This window comes from Oncorhynchus kisutch, linkage group LG4 (genome assembly GCF_002021735.2).
Source record: "Oncorhynchus kisutch isolate 150728-3 linkage group LG4, Okis_V2, whole genome shotgun sequence".
Classification (NCBI taxonomy): domain Eukaryota; kingdom Metazoa; phylum Chordata; class Actinopteri; order Salmoniformes; family Salmonidae; genus Oncorhynchus; species Oncorhynchus kisutch.
Genome location: NC_034177.2, coordinates 46319768 through 46332193, shown reverse-complemented (window position 1 = coordinate 46332193; position 12426 = coordinate 46319768). Strand labels below are relative to the sequence as shown.

The 12426-nt window shown below is 43.6% G+C and overlaps 1 protein-coding gene across 1 annotated transcript in view; it reads right to left on the bottom strand.

Moving 5' to 3' along the window:
- Nucleotides 1-2173: 2173 nt before the first annotated feature.
- Nucleotides 2174-12426, bottom strand: part of LOC109889600 (laminin subunit beta-1) — a 36134-nt gene continuing 25881 nt past the window's right edge. The window contains exons 24-33 of the mRNA XM_020481152.2: nucleotides 7057-7426; nucleotides 6755-6939; nucleotides 6403-6644; nucleotides 5947-6150; nucleotides 5702-5846; nucleotides 5260-5467; nucleotides 4970-5111; nucleotides 4607-4783; nucleotides 4206-4365; nucleotides 2174-3611 (exon numbers count right to left, since the gene is read on the bottom strand). Coding sequence (XP_020336741.2) covers nucleotides 3472-3611; nucleotides 4206-4365; nucleotides 4607-4783; nucleotides 4970-5111; nucleotides 5260-5467; nucleotides 5702-5846; nucleotides 5947-6150; nucleotides 6403-6644; nucleotides 6755-6939; nucleotides 7057-7426 — 1973 coding nt within the window. The 3' untranslated portion in view covers nucleotides 2174-3471. The remainder of the gene's footprint in view (nucleotides 3612-4205; nucleotides 4366-4606; nucleotides 4784-4969; nucleotides 5112-5259; nucleotides 5468-5701; nucleotides 5847-5946; nucleotides 6151-6402; nucleotides 6645-6754; nucleotides 6940-7056; nucleotides 7427-12426) is intronic.

The window sequence follows — 12426 nt, the reverse complement described above, 5'->3', positions numbered from 1 at the left end:
TCCCCTGGACACACATGCTGCAGTGCTGACAGCTATATGACCAATCACAGAGCTGAAAACAGAAACACCTTCTGCGTTCAGTTGCATGCGTTATTTGCTGTTTAAATCGAAATAATAGCTCAACTTAGAGGTGGCAGCTTGATAATGTAGCCTATTGCTATCTAAAATGTGTGTGCAAATGAGGATGTATGGGTACAGGTTGCTCTGGTTTTAAAATATGTCCACATTAGCTACTGTATGGAGGCCTTTCTCCTGTATGATGTTCCTGGCACAATAATTAGTCAAATAAATTCCATCCTTTCTGCTTTAGGTTTGACGTTCCTAAATGAAGTCTCTTGGAGCCTCTCTGGCAGCCCCTGTAGAGGCCATGTCTTTAACAGGCCTTGTAACACACGGGGTTTGTAGCGTAGTTTGTGGCTACATACTGCCACCTTATGGTAGGTAATATTGAGACAGATTCCTCAGACCTTTCAGAGTCCAACATCGGACGACATGTTAGAAAACTTTTTAGAAAAATAAATAAAAACATCGTTAAAATAAATGTTAAAAGTTTGCTCAAACAGGATCTCAATTCATCAGCTCTGGATGTACCATGTGCGCATAGGGGCGGCAGGGTAGCCTAGTGGTTAGAGCTTTGGACTTGTAACCGAAAGGTTGCAAGTTCGAATCCCCGAGCTGACAAGGTACAAATCTGTCGTTCTGCCCCTGAACAGGCAGTTAACCTACTGTTCCTAGGCCGTCGTTGAAAATACGAAATTGTTCTTAACTGGCTTGCCTAGTTTTTTTAAAATAGGCCTGTGGCTCATAAAATCCCATTATGGATTAGAGTGAATTTGACATTCGATTTCTAAGAATTTGCTCTAGTCAGTTTCAGAACAGATAGTAATGACCTCACACAAAAGGCATACAACCCAGACTCACCTGTCTGCCAGTGCCCATAATATAGGTTTAGGAGAAAGTGGGGTAAATTGAGCAATTTCTTACATTCAGAATCACTCCGTCAAGGGAAATATAGTATTCTTTCTAACAAAGATATCTACATACTGTATATTTCAGGATGTTGTGTATCCCTGGAATATATCAGAATTCATGTAAACATTACAGTTTTGAAAACCTAGCTTGTCCTAAAAAACTGTTCTCTTGGTACAATTTACGGGGTAATTTATGGGGTAAATTGAGCTGCGGGACAGGGTAAGGTGGTCTACAAAATTCTGTACTGAATCAAATATTACCACTATTCACTGGACGTTGATTCAACCAGCTTTTGCCCAGTGGGTAACTTTTTAAAACAGTGTCTATCTTTATTTCCCAAACATATTTTAACACAATCATAATAGCTTTTTTGTCTTTTAAAAATTGTAAGCATATTTTAACACAGGCTTAACACCTAACAAACACGTTGTACTTTTTGAAACACTTTTAATTCATTTGACTTAGTGAAAATCAGTTATTCTGCCCTAACTTGTTTACCACTTTTTCCATGTGGCTTCTTCCTTCACACACTCCATGACACGATGACCTCTTTCTAAATATTTGGTCAAATTATAAATGTTGTGTATGGTTTCCTAGAAACAAGGGTGGCGCTCAACTTACCCCTTCTGCTCAACTTACCCCACTCATGTGTGATTGAATAATCCATTTATGATTTAAGTAAAATGCTATCACCAATTCACGTATTCACCAATTCAAACCTCACAGACCTGATTTCTCCCAGGAATGACAGGATGGATGCATTTCCTTGAAAATATAGGCCTTCCATAGATTTAGGGGAGTCTAATAATAATAATGCATTGTATTTAAAGTACCTTTCAAAAAGAAGCAAGATCACTATACAACAAAAGACAAGAGATAAAAACAAAACTGTGAGTACTGTGAAAGCTAAATGTCTCGTGTTCCAGATCTAGGCATTGGATCTAATGCTTAGTGTACACAGGATGTCCACTCTGCATGTGGCTGCCTCCCAGGGTCACTCTGAGGGCCTCAGACTTCTAGTGGAGAACACAGGCGCCAGCTGCTCCCTCTCACACACACACAGCTCCGTCTTAGCCTAACAGGTACACTACAGTTAAGTAGAGAGGCACATAAATAGCACATATGTCAAAAATAACTCAGTACTTGTCGAGACACCCCAAAATATATCGCTTTTCAGTAGATTGAAGAGATATAACAAATATTTGATGGGATTTCAATGGGTAGTTTTTTATTTAAAAATCAATTTAGTTGTGGTCTAGATTTTGGTCTAGATAAAACTTTGAAAGTAACCAATTGGCTCATACAATGTTGCAATCAAATGTACGAGCTAATCCAATACAAAAGTTTGGAGGAATAAAATCATTGCAGTCTCATGGTAAAAAGTTAGGTCAAACCTTTACAGTCACGCTTTCAGCCCTCTAAACTTTGGTTTACATGCTTAAGAACAATTATTATGTTCAATTATGTTTAAACTGGAGGGGCATTTCTTTGGAAACATTTCAGAACAATGCACATGTTCCTTTTAATTTGAAATTGTTAGGATGTTTTTCGTATTCCAAACATCAGTAAGCACTGAGAAATTTGCCTAAAAGCTGTGATTCTAAACCATAACAATCTCACATATGCTAGTAGTACTACCACACAAGGCAGTTGTAACGTCTGTGGGTGGTTCATGTCTCTTTGTATAGGCAATGATGGCTGCTGTAACTTGGCTGGCAAACTCATTGGCAGGATTCAAATGTTAACTTATCCTTTCTCCTTGTTTCCTACAAATAGAAACATGTTTCTACTTTTTCATCCCCTGCTTTTTCCACACAAATGCCAGTTGTTTTACTTTCACACAGTACAAAAGTAAACCAACATTTTCCATTTTAAATTATGAAACCAGGGAGTGTGACTGAGTGTCCAGTCTAAAGGGGCAAGTGTCAGTAATATATAGATTCTCCAGTACTTTTGTATACTTTATCCTGTAGTTCTGAGAGTAGTGCCCATGAGCCATAGGTGGACACTGAAGATTGTGTACTACCGCACATATGTGCAGATATGTGCACCACGTCATTGCTTGCACTCTCTGCTCTGTTGTGGGTGCAACATGTGCATCTTGCTAGCTGTCAATCATACCCCCTAAAATAAAAAACAAAATAAAACAAAACAAAAGAGCTGTCAATCATATGGCGAGGGGCTGAAGCTCATTGGTTGAACTCAAATGACTAGGGGGCTGGCCCAAGTGGGAGAACATTTTGGGAAAATGGTGCCGCACAGCTTTCAAACTATGGATTTTGTGGCTAGTTTAGGTAAGACAGTCATTCTGCTCATAGATTATGCACATATGAACTACACATTGACACATCCAGCCCAAAGCGGGAGGTTTAAAAAATACTAAGTCGTCGCTAAAGTTCAGGAGCATGTCTTTAAATGGCTTCTGGTTTCAAATTCCCATATCCTTGAATGCCATTCATTTTGGCTTGGGGGACCAAAACCCCGGACTGGAGGTTGTGTTTAAAACAGACAGGTGCTGTAGACAGTGACTTTGTGACTGATCTCCTGCAGAAGCTCTTTGATGGACTTCTCCAGATCCACCAACTGGTTGGCCTTGTCTTCCAAAGTCTTCTGGTTGTCCTCATACGACTTCTCTAAATCTAAGTGGGAACCAAAAAAGGAGAGTCATGCTACCGTCAATCAAGGAACAAGATGTGTAGTATCCCTCCACACACCGGTTTTATAATCAGAACATGTGGAATTTCACACAGTGAATAGGCACACCTGAGAAGAGAATGTTAGAGGGACTACGTAATTTTATGTTCAACTCTGCATTGGAAAAAGTGAGTCAACAGGATATGGAGAGCTCATAGGTATTATAAAGTGATCATGTTTATATTGTATATCCACTAAGCAGGCACCATTGGCTCCCGAGTGGTGCAGTGGTCTAAAGCACTGCATCTCAGTGCTGGTTCGTTTCCAGGCTGTATCACAACCAGCTGCGATTGGGAGTCCCATAGGGCGAATTAAGAATAAATAAGAATGTAAATAAGAATTTGTTCTTAACCGACTAGCCTTGTTAAATAAAGGTTTAAAAGTGTAGTGTTTGTGATAATGCCTCAACGTGTTGTGAGGACATGTCATGATTGGACCCCAAGGGTGTGTGTTTTAGGTTGTGATTGTACATACATTACATGCAAGGCCCTCTCCAAGCTGTTCTTGATGTGTGTGTGTATAGGAGTATGCATATGTACCTTTCAGCAGCTGCAGCTTGTCGCTGGCCTGTAGCAGCAGGTCTTTGGCTTCCTGCTGTAGAAGCTCTGCCCTCTTCTTGGCGTTGGCCACGCCCCCGGCCTTCTGTGTGATCAGGTCCTCCACGGTGCTGTACTTATCCTTCAGCTCCGAGTCCAGATCCTGTACACACACACACACACACACACACACACACACACACACACACACACACACACACACACACACACACACACACACACACACACACACACACACACACACACACACACACACACACACACACACACACACACACAGTCATATACAAGGTCGGCAATTTATTTTAAGACGGACGAGGCCTGAAAATGAACCACAAACTCTCACATTTGTCCCAATATAACACGGAGTGGATCACACACACCCTTTTGACCTGCTCAGCCACTTTGTTGATGCTCTCTGCGTCTTTTTCAGTTTGTTCAGAGCTGAGTGAGGTGTTCAGTGTCTTCTCTCTGAGCAGCGTGACGTCGCGCTCTAACCGCAGCAGCCTCTGGGTGGCGTTGTTCAGCTTGTACTCCGAGTCCACTGTCTCCGACTCCACCTGTTCCAAGATGTAAAGACGGGAACAGGGTTAATTTCTGCGTCTTTACCGTATTAGCTGTCAAGCAAGGTACTTTCAAATATTTGAACTGCGCTTTATTTAGTTTCCCCAGTAGAATGGAACCAATGGATTAGTCCCAAAAGTTCAAACTCACTGTGTGCAGTAAAATGGAGGATGTTGACTCACTGAGGTCAGGAGGTCATTGGTGCCTTTGATGTCAGTGGTGGCCTGTTTGATGGCCTTGGCCGCTGCGCTCTGGGCACGCTCAGCCTCCTCTAGAACTTGCTTCACCATCTCTGCTGTGTCCCTCACGTTTGTCGCCTCTTTACTGTGGGACACACACACACACAGAGGGGGAAAATAAGAAGCACACCAAGCATAACAGTGTGTGTATGTGTGGAGTACCTGGCTTTGCACACTTGCCTCATCTTCTGCGCTCTGTTCAAGGATGATCTAGAGGTGTATGTGTGTGTTACCTGACTCTGCGTGCCTGCTCCAGTAGGCTCTCGGCTCTCTGGATGTCGTCGGAGCTCTGGTTAAGGATGGTCTCCACGTGGGCTAGGTCTCCTACTCTCTCCCTGATCTCGTCTGTCAGGGTTTGGAGCTGGGCTGGTGTGGTGGGCATCTGCATAGCCAGCACCTCGTTGGCCACTGCCTCAATGCTCTCCAGGTCCGCTGCATCCTCTAGGGGGCACCACAGGAGAGACAAGGGTTTTGATGGGGGGGACTAAGCTCATGAGACATTTATAAGTTACATTCTTCTAGAATCAATGGGTGAAATTAAAGTAAAACATTGAATTGAAATGGCCATTGAACAGCTGCAGATTGTACCGTTAAACAACGGGTTAGTAAACATATGTAGGAGTTAAAGGAGTTAAAGTACTCCTAAGTGGAAGTTGATTGGAGGAGTACACATACGTGTGAGGAAGTCTCTGATTTGTCGGATGAGGCTGCGCAGCTCCTCGTTGCTCTGGTCCACACGCTGCTTGGTACCGTTGGTCTTCAACAGCACGTTCTGGGCACTCAGCTTAGCCTCATCCGCCTTCACCTTGGCCTCCGACACCTGATCACACACATGCAGGTTAGGAACCAGAGGAGACGTAGTGGGGGTATTTCTCGTCTAAAGAGAGTTGGTTCATTTGAATTTAAAGACAGAGTCTCACCATTTTGGCGAGCTTGTCCACTTCCTCCATGGCCGTGAGGATCTCCTGGTCAAAGTCCTTGGTCTTCTGCCAGGCGTTATTGGCCAGGGTGACCAGACCACCGCACCCTTCGCCACCGCACCTCCTGTTCCCCTCGAAGTCCACACAGCTCAACCCCCCGCACGGAGAGTCCACACACGACGCATCAGCTGGGCTGCCACACGTCTGCAGAGAGAGGACCAGTATAGTGAGAAGAGTTCAACTTGGATGCAAGATCGTGGTTATCTTTTAAGCAAACCTAACATTCTTCCTGACCCACATAAAGAAAGCTTTGATTTAATGTCTTCTTTTTGGTGGTTTTATCTCGCAAACTGGGATTAGATTGAGTCCCATCTGTGTCAAACTCAGTCACACCTCTGTTATGTCAACATCCGCAAGCCAGTGTCAGGCCTCAGATATGGCCTTGCTTGGACTTACCTTCACGTTGAGTTCTGATAGGTCCAGTGTCTCCAGTTGTCCTGCCAGGTCATCCAGTCTCTTGGCGTGTTCTTCCTGCCTCCTGTGGAACTCCTCCCTGGTGTCGTTCATCTTGTCCTCTGTGGCTTGCCGTAAAATGGCAGAGCTCTCCACAGGGTTACCTGGGCCACTAGTGGAGGCGTTGGCGCGAGCATCTGCAGCCAGAGACTGCTGGTAGTACTTGGCGACACTGTCTGTCGCTCCTGTCATTACAAAAACAATGTTGAATGTCACAAAGTTGACAAATGGAAGTATAATGGAGATTGACATTGTATATCTCTTCTATATCACAATCCTCAACATGTACCCTTACCCCGAATGTCAGTGTTCTTGATGAACTCCACTTGGTCCAGCAGATCCTTGACGGTGCGATCCAGCTTCTGGGTGTCCTCTTTGAGTGAGTCCAGTTTGGTGTTGGTGCTGTTGTCATCAGATGATACCTGGGCCAGCGCCTCCTCAGTGAGGTTCAGCTTGTTGCTCATCTTTTCCATTAGATCTCTTAAGAACATAAATATATCACAAAGAAAGAATACAGTACATAATTGGTTTTGATGCGGCTACAACATTTTTTGCCATTCATGAATATTGTCATTGACCCATTTTGACCCCACTTACGTGGCCTGCTCCAGTAGCTGCTGTATCTCTGACAGTGGCTGTGTAGCCGGGTTCTGGGCCAGGATAGTTCTTATGGCCCCGGCGCTCTGCTCCATGTTATCTATGGTGTGTTTATAGGGTCCGGTGATGCCGCTGGCCTTGATGGTGTTCACCTTGTTGACCAGCCTGTGGGTCTGATTGGTCAGCTGACCCACGACCAGGTCCCAGTCGGCGAAGCACTGGTGGCAGCGTTCGCAGTAGGGGAAGGTGCCAGAGTAGCCACGGGTGCAGATGTCACAGCGGGGACCAGACACGCCCTCCACGCACACGCAGTGACCGTTGGCCTTGTGGCACTGCTGCTCGGCGATGCCTCGCGGGTCACAGTCACATGCTGTAAGGCAACAGGAAACCAGTTACTACAATTTTTAATGCATGACTCAACTCACAAAACATCACTTTTTCCACATTAGCATTTTGTTCCATCCTGATCCTGATCAGTCAGTCACCCGCCAAAGGTCCTGAATGGGAGGGAGACATTTCAAACAGCTTGGTGACATCCCATAACAAGGGGACAACAGCCTACACAGCGGTCTTACAAAGCCAGGGAAGTTCTTCTTAGCAGCCCTCCTCTCTCTCGCTACCTCTTCGAAGGACGCATCTGCCTCGTCAGGTCAACTCATGAACACATTTAGTCTATTGGGATCCTCTTAATCTAATTTTAAAGTGTGCCACTCGGGAAAGGAAGGGAGCTCCTGTCGCTTTATGGGATTGAACCTTTATGGGTTTATATTCACATGTTACTGCTATGTTTGGTGGTGTTCAGCATGGTTAACACCCTGTTGTAAGCACCTCTGAAATGTGGACTAGCTATTCTAACTCGTCTAATTATATTTGAGACTTTTCCCATTAGAATTCAAATTGTAATATCCCTGTTATTTAATGGTAGAAACTAATACGCCTTGCCATATCTTCCATTTTTAAATCTACTGGTAAGCCTATGTCTTTCTGGGTGAGTTAAGAGTAGCCAGGTGATGTTTTGACTTTTCCATTTTTGGAATTTCACCTAGTTTAGATGTAGTCTACTTAAGTTCTGGGGAGCCAAAGATCAATGAACTACAGCCAACTACATTACCCGGGTGACTTTAAGCTTACTACAAGCTTTACGCAGATGCAAGATTTGGAGTGTTGCAATGTTGTTTTTCGTCACAAAAAGGGGCGGCTCCTTGTAATTCGCTCCAGCTGTCGACGTGATTTTTTACTACCTGAAAATTGAGACACGCAGTTTCATTCCTTCCGCAGCCGTCGAGGCATTGTTGTCGCTTGGTTCCTTGATCTGGGCCAAGTTTCCTGATAGCGATGGAACTTACATGCTTACATGTCCTGTCCCCAAATTAATATAGTTGGTTCAGAGTTCATTTTGATATTTCAGCCTGCATTTCCTGATCGCATATGGTGTGGGTGAACAAAATCAACATGCAGACACGTGTGCGAGCAGTCTGGTTAGGCTTACAAGTGTTTTAACGATGCATCTTTCCTATAACGGCAGAAGATGAAACATTCGTTTCCCAAAACACCACGCAGAGAGAACGTTCGCTAAGTGCGTCGTTGAGGCATGTGTTGATACTGATAGGACTGCTCTCAAATCAGCGTTCTCCTTTCCAACCTTACCTTAACATTAGGAATTGCTGGCCTTCTAGGCAGAGTTGCAAAGAAAAAGCCATATCTCAGACTGGCCAATAAAAATAAAAGATTAAGATGGGCAAAAGAACACAGACACTGCACATAGGAAGATTGGAAAAATGTGTTATGGACAGACAAATGTAAGTTTGTGTTCGGATCACAAAGAAGAACATTTGTGAGATGCAGAAAAAAAATGAAGATGCTGGAAGAGATATGGCTTTATCTTTGCAACTCTGCCTAGAAGGCCAGCATCCTGGAGTCACCTCTTCACTGTTGACGTTGAGACTGGTGTTTTGCAGGTACTATTTAATGAACCTGCCAGTTGACGACTTGTGAGGTGTCTGTTTCTCAAACTAGACACTCTAATGTACTTGTCCTCTTCCTCAGTTGTGCACCGGGGCCTCCCACTCCTCTTTCTATTCTGGTTAGAGACAGTTTGAGCTGTTCTGTGAAGGGAGTAGTACAAAGGGTTGTATGAGATCTTCAGTTACTTGGCAATTTCTTGCATGGAATAGCCTTCATTTCTCAGTACAATAATAGACCGATGAGTTTCAGAAGAAAATAATTTGTTTCTGGCCATTTTGAGCCTGTAATCAAACCCACAAATGCTGATGCTCCAGATACTCAACTAGTCTAAAGAAGGCCAGTTTTATTGCTTCTTTAATCAGAACAGTTTTCAGCTGTGCTAACATAATTGCAAAAGCGTTTTCCAATGATCAATTAGCCTTTTAAAATGATACATTTCGATTAGCTAGCAACATGCCATTGGAACACAGGAGTGATGGTTGCTGATAATGGGCCTCTGTATGCCTATCTAGATATTCCATAAAGAAATCAGCCGTTTCCAGCTGCAATAGTCATTTACAATATTAACAATGTCTACACTGTATTTCTGATCAATTTGATGTGATTTTAATGAACAAACAAAGAGATTTCTAAGTAACCCCAAACTTTTGAACTGTAGTGTATATTCACTGTCTTTGTCATTGGGTCAGTGCCACTTTTGTTAGTTTTTGGACAATAATTTCCTCCTCCAGGAGGCCACCTTTCCAACAAGTCAGTTCGTCAAATTTCTGCCCTGCTAAAGCTGCCCCGGTCAACTGTAAGTGCTATTATTAAGAAGTGGAAGCAACAGCGGCTCAGCCGCGAAGTGGTGGGCCACAGAACGGAACCGCCGAGTACTGAAGCGTGTAGGGCGTAGAAACCATCAGTCCTCGTTTGCAAAACTGCCTCTGGAAGCAACGTCAGCACAATAACTTTTTGTTGGGAGCTTCATAAAATGGGTTTCCATGGCAGCCACACACACGCCTAAGATCACCATGCGCAATGCCAAGCGTTGGCTGTAGTGGTGTAAAGCTTGCCGCCATTGGACTCTGGAGCAGTGGAAACGCGTTCTCTGGAGTGATAAATCACGCTTCACCGTCAGGCAGTCGGACGGACAAATCTGGGTTTGGCAGATGCCAGTAGAACGCTACCTGCCCGTGCAGTGCATCGTGCACTGCAGTGCATCGTGCCAACTCTAAAGGAGGGAGAATAATGGTCTGGGCCTGTTTTTCATGGTTCGGACTAGGCCCCTTAGTTCCAGTGAAGGGAAATCTTAACGCTATAGCATCCAATGACATTCTAGACGATTCTGTGCTTCCAACTTTGCGGCAACAGTTTGGGGAAGGCCCTTTTCTGTTTCAGCATGACAATGCCCCCGAGGTCCATACAAAAATTGTTGTGTCGAAATCGGTGTGGAAGAACAGAGCCCTGACCTCAACCCCATCAAACACCTTTGGGATGAATTGGAACGCAGACTGCGAGCCAGGCCTAAATGCCCAACATCAGTGCTCAACCTCACTAATGCTCTTGTGGCTGAATGGAAGCAATGTTTCAAAATCTAGTGGAAAGCCTTCCTAGAAGAGCGGAGGCTGTTAAAACAGCAAAGGGGTGACCATATGAATGCCAATCATTTTGGAATGAGATGTTCGACGAGCAGGTGTCCTCATACTTTCTCATGAAGTGTATGTATTTAGCTAGGCTAAAGCCTGCTGCCAGCTAGCTTCTACTAGCAAGGGAAGGCTAATCTTCTTTATTTTCACAAAATGAAAACACAAAAATGTTAAAATAATCCCATCACCCTCTTGTGAATGGGATCATGCTACCAAAAGGTGTCCGCTACTCCAAAAATCCCATTCCACCCATGTGCACACACGTAGATTAACAGAGTGAAGCTTGTCGTAACCTTTAGGCGGGGATGGCTGAGTGAATAGGGAGAGAGAGGGTGGAGGAGGAATGGAGAAAGAGGGAGATGTTTGCCCACTTCAAAGCCGCAGTGTGGAGCATGTGGAGAACAAAAGGGCCACCCTACAGACTCTGCAAACAACCCTAAATGGACAACGTGACATTCGGGGGTCTCTATTTACATTTTTTTTATGGGTCTAATAACAAAGACGTAATTTAACGGTAAAAATGAATGACCTTTAAATGTGGCATGAACATGAACACAACCAGTCACGATGCTTTCCCCTGATTCTCAAACAAATCACATAAAGTAGGCTACCTGTGCATGTTTGTCCACTCCAACATAATCCAAACACTGCAATCCATGAACACTCATTCGATGAACGGAAATAAACATCTGTTTACAAAACACCCCAAAAAAGTGCCTAATGACATTCGGCGATTGCCATTGATTAGGCCTACGTTAATTGATGCGTCTTGCTGACAAAAAATGTATCTTTTTTGTAGCCTGAAAAGTCAGGACACCTGAAATGGGTCTGAAACTGTCCGGGGTAAAATGGGATTGTCATCCTAACACATACAGTCAATTTACTAGACTAGGCTACAATGTGTAGGCCTATTAGTATGAACTTCAAATAGGCCTCCCGATAACCCGTGACGGTGGTAGAAAACTAGGTGGGTAAACTCTGATTGCCGTTCGTTGAATGCTTTGAGTCTTCACAGATTGTGACATAAAACACAACATTTATTTTGTGACATTAATTACATATATGACAGTTATTTGTAATTATTAAGCATTTAACAATTGAATTATGCGGCAGGTAGCCTAGTGGTTAGAGCATTGGGCTAGTAACCAAAGGTTGCTGGATCGAATCCCCGAGCTGACAAGGTAAAAATCTGTCGTTCTGCTCCTAAACAAGTCAGTTAACCCACTGTTTCCCGGTAGGCCATCATTGTAAATAAGAATTTGTTCTTAACTGACTTGCCTAGTTAAATAAAGGGTAAATGTAAAAAAAATACAATAAAAATGTTTTACTTCTTTGCGATCTTGAAAAATGCACTGTAAGTATAACTTTACCTTTGTAAAATGTCATTATGTTTTGCTGTGAAAACAGTTCTCATGGGTACATAAATGCAAAGTCATGTATGCCTATGCCATTGCAAAATCAAATGCTTATAAGTGAAAGTCAACTATAGGCCTACTGTCATTCATGTTGGATAGATTGGATGCACACTGGTGTCTAGCTATAGGCTACTTGTCTAGTGACATTGGCGACCATCATCAGCTGATCCATGAAAGGAAACAAATATTGCTAGAAAAAAATACAGCTGAATAAATGGTCTACTTCTTTTTAGCCGCGGACAGCGCAGAGAACACCAACACCCGAGCGAGCGCACATGAAAAACAAAGCAATGAGCGCTCGAAACAGCTGACTGACAACAGCAAGCAATGGAAAATCAACAGATAAATCGAATGCATTGGAA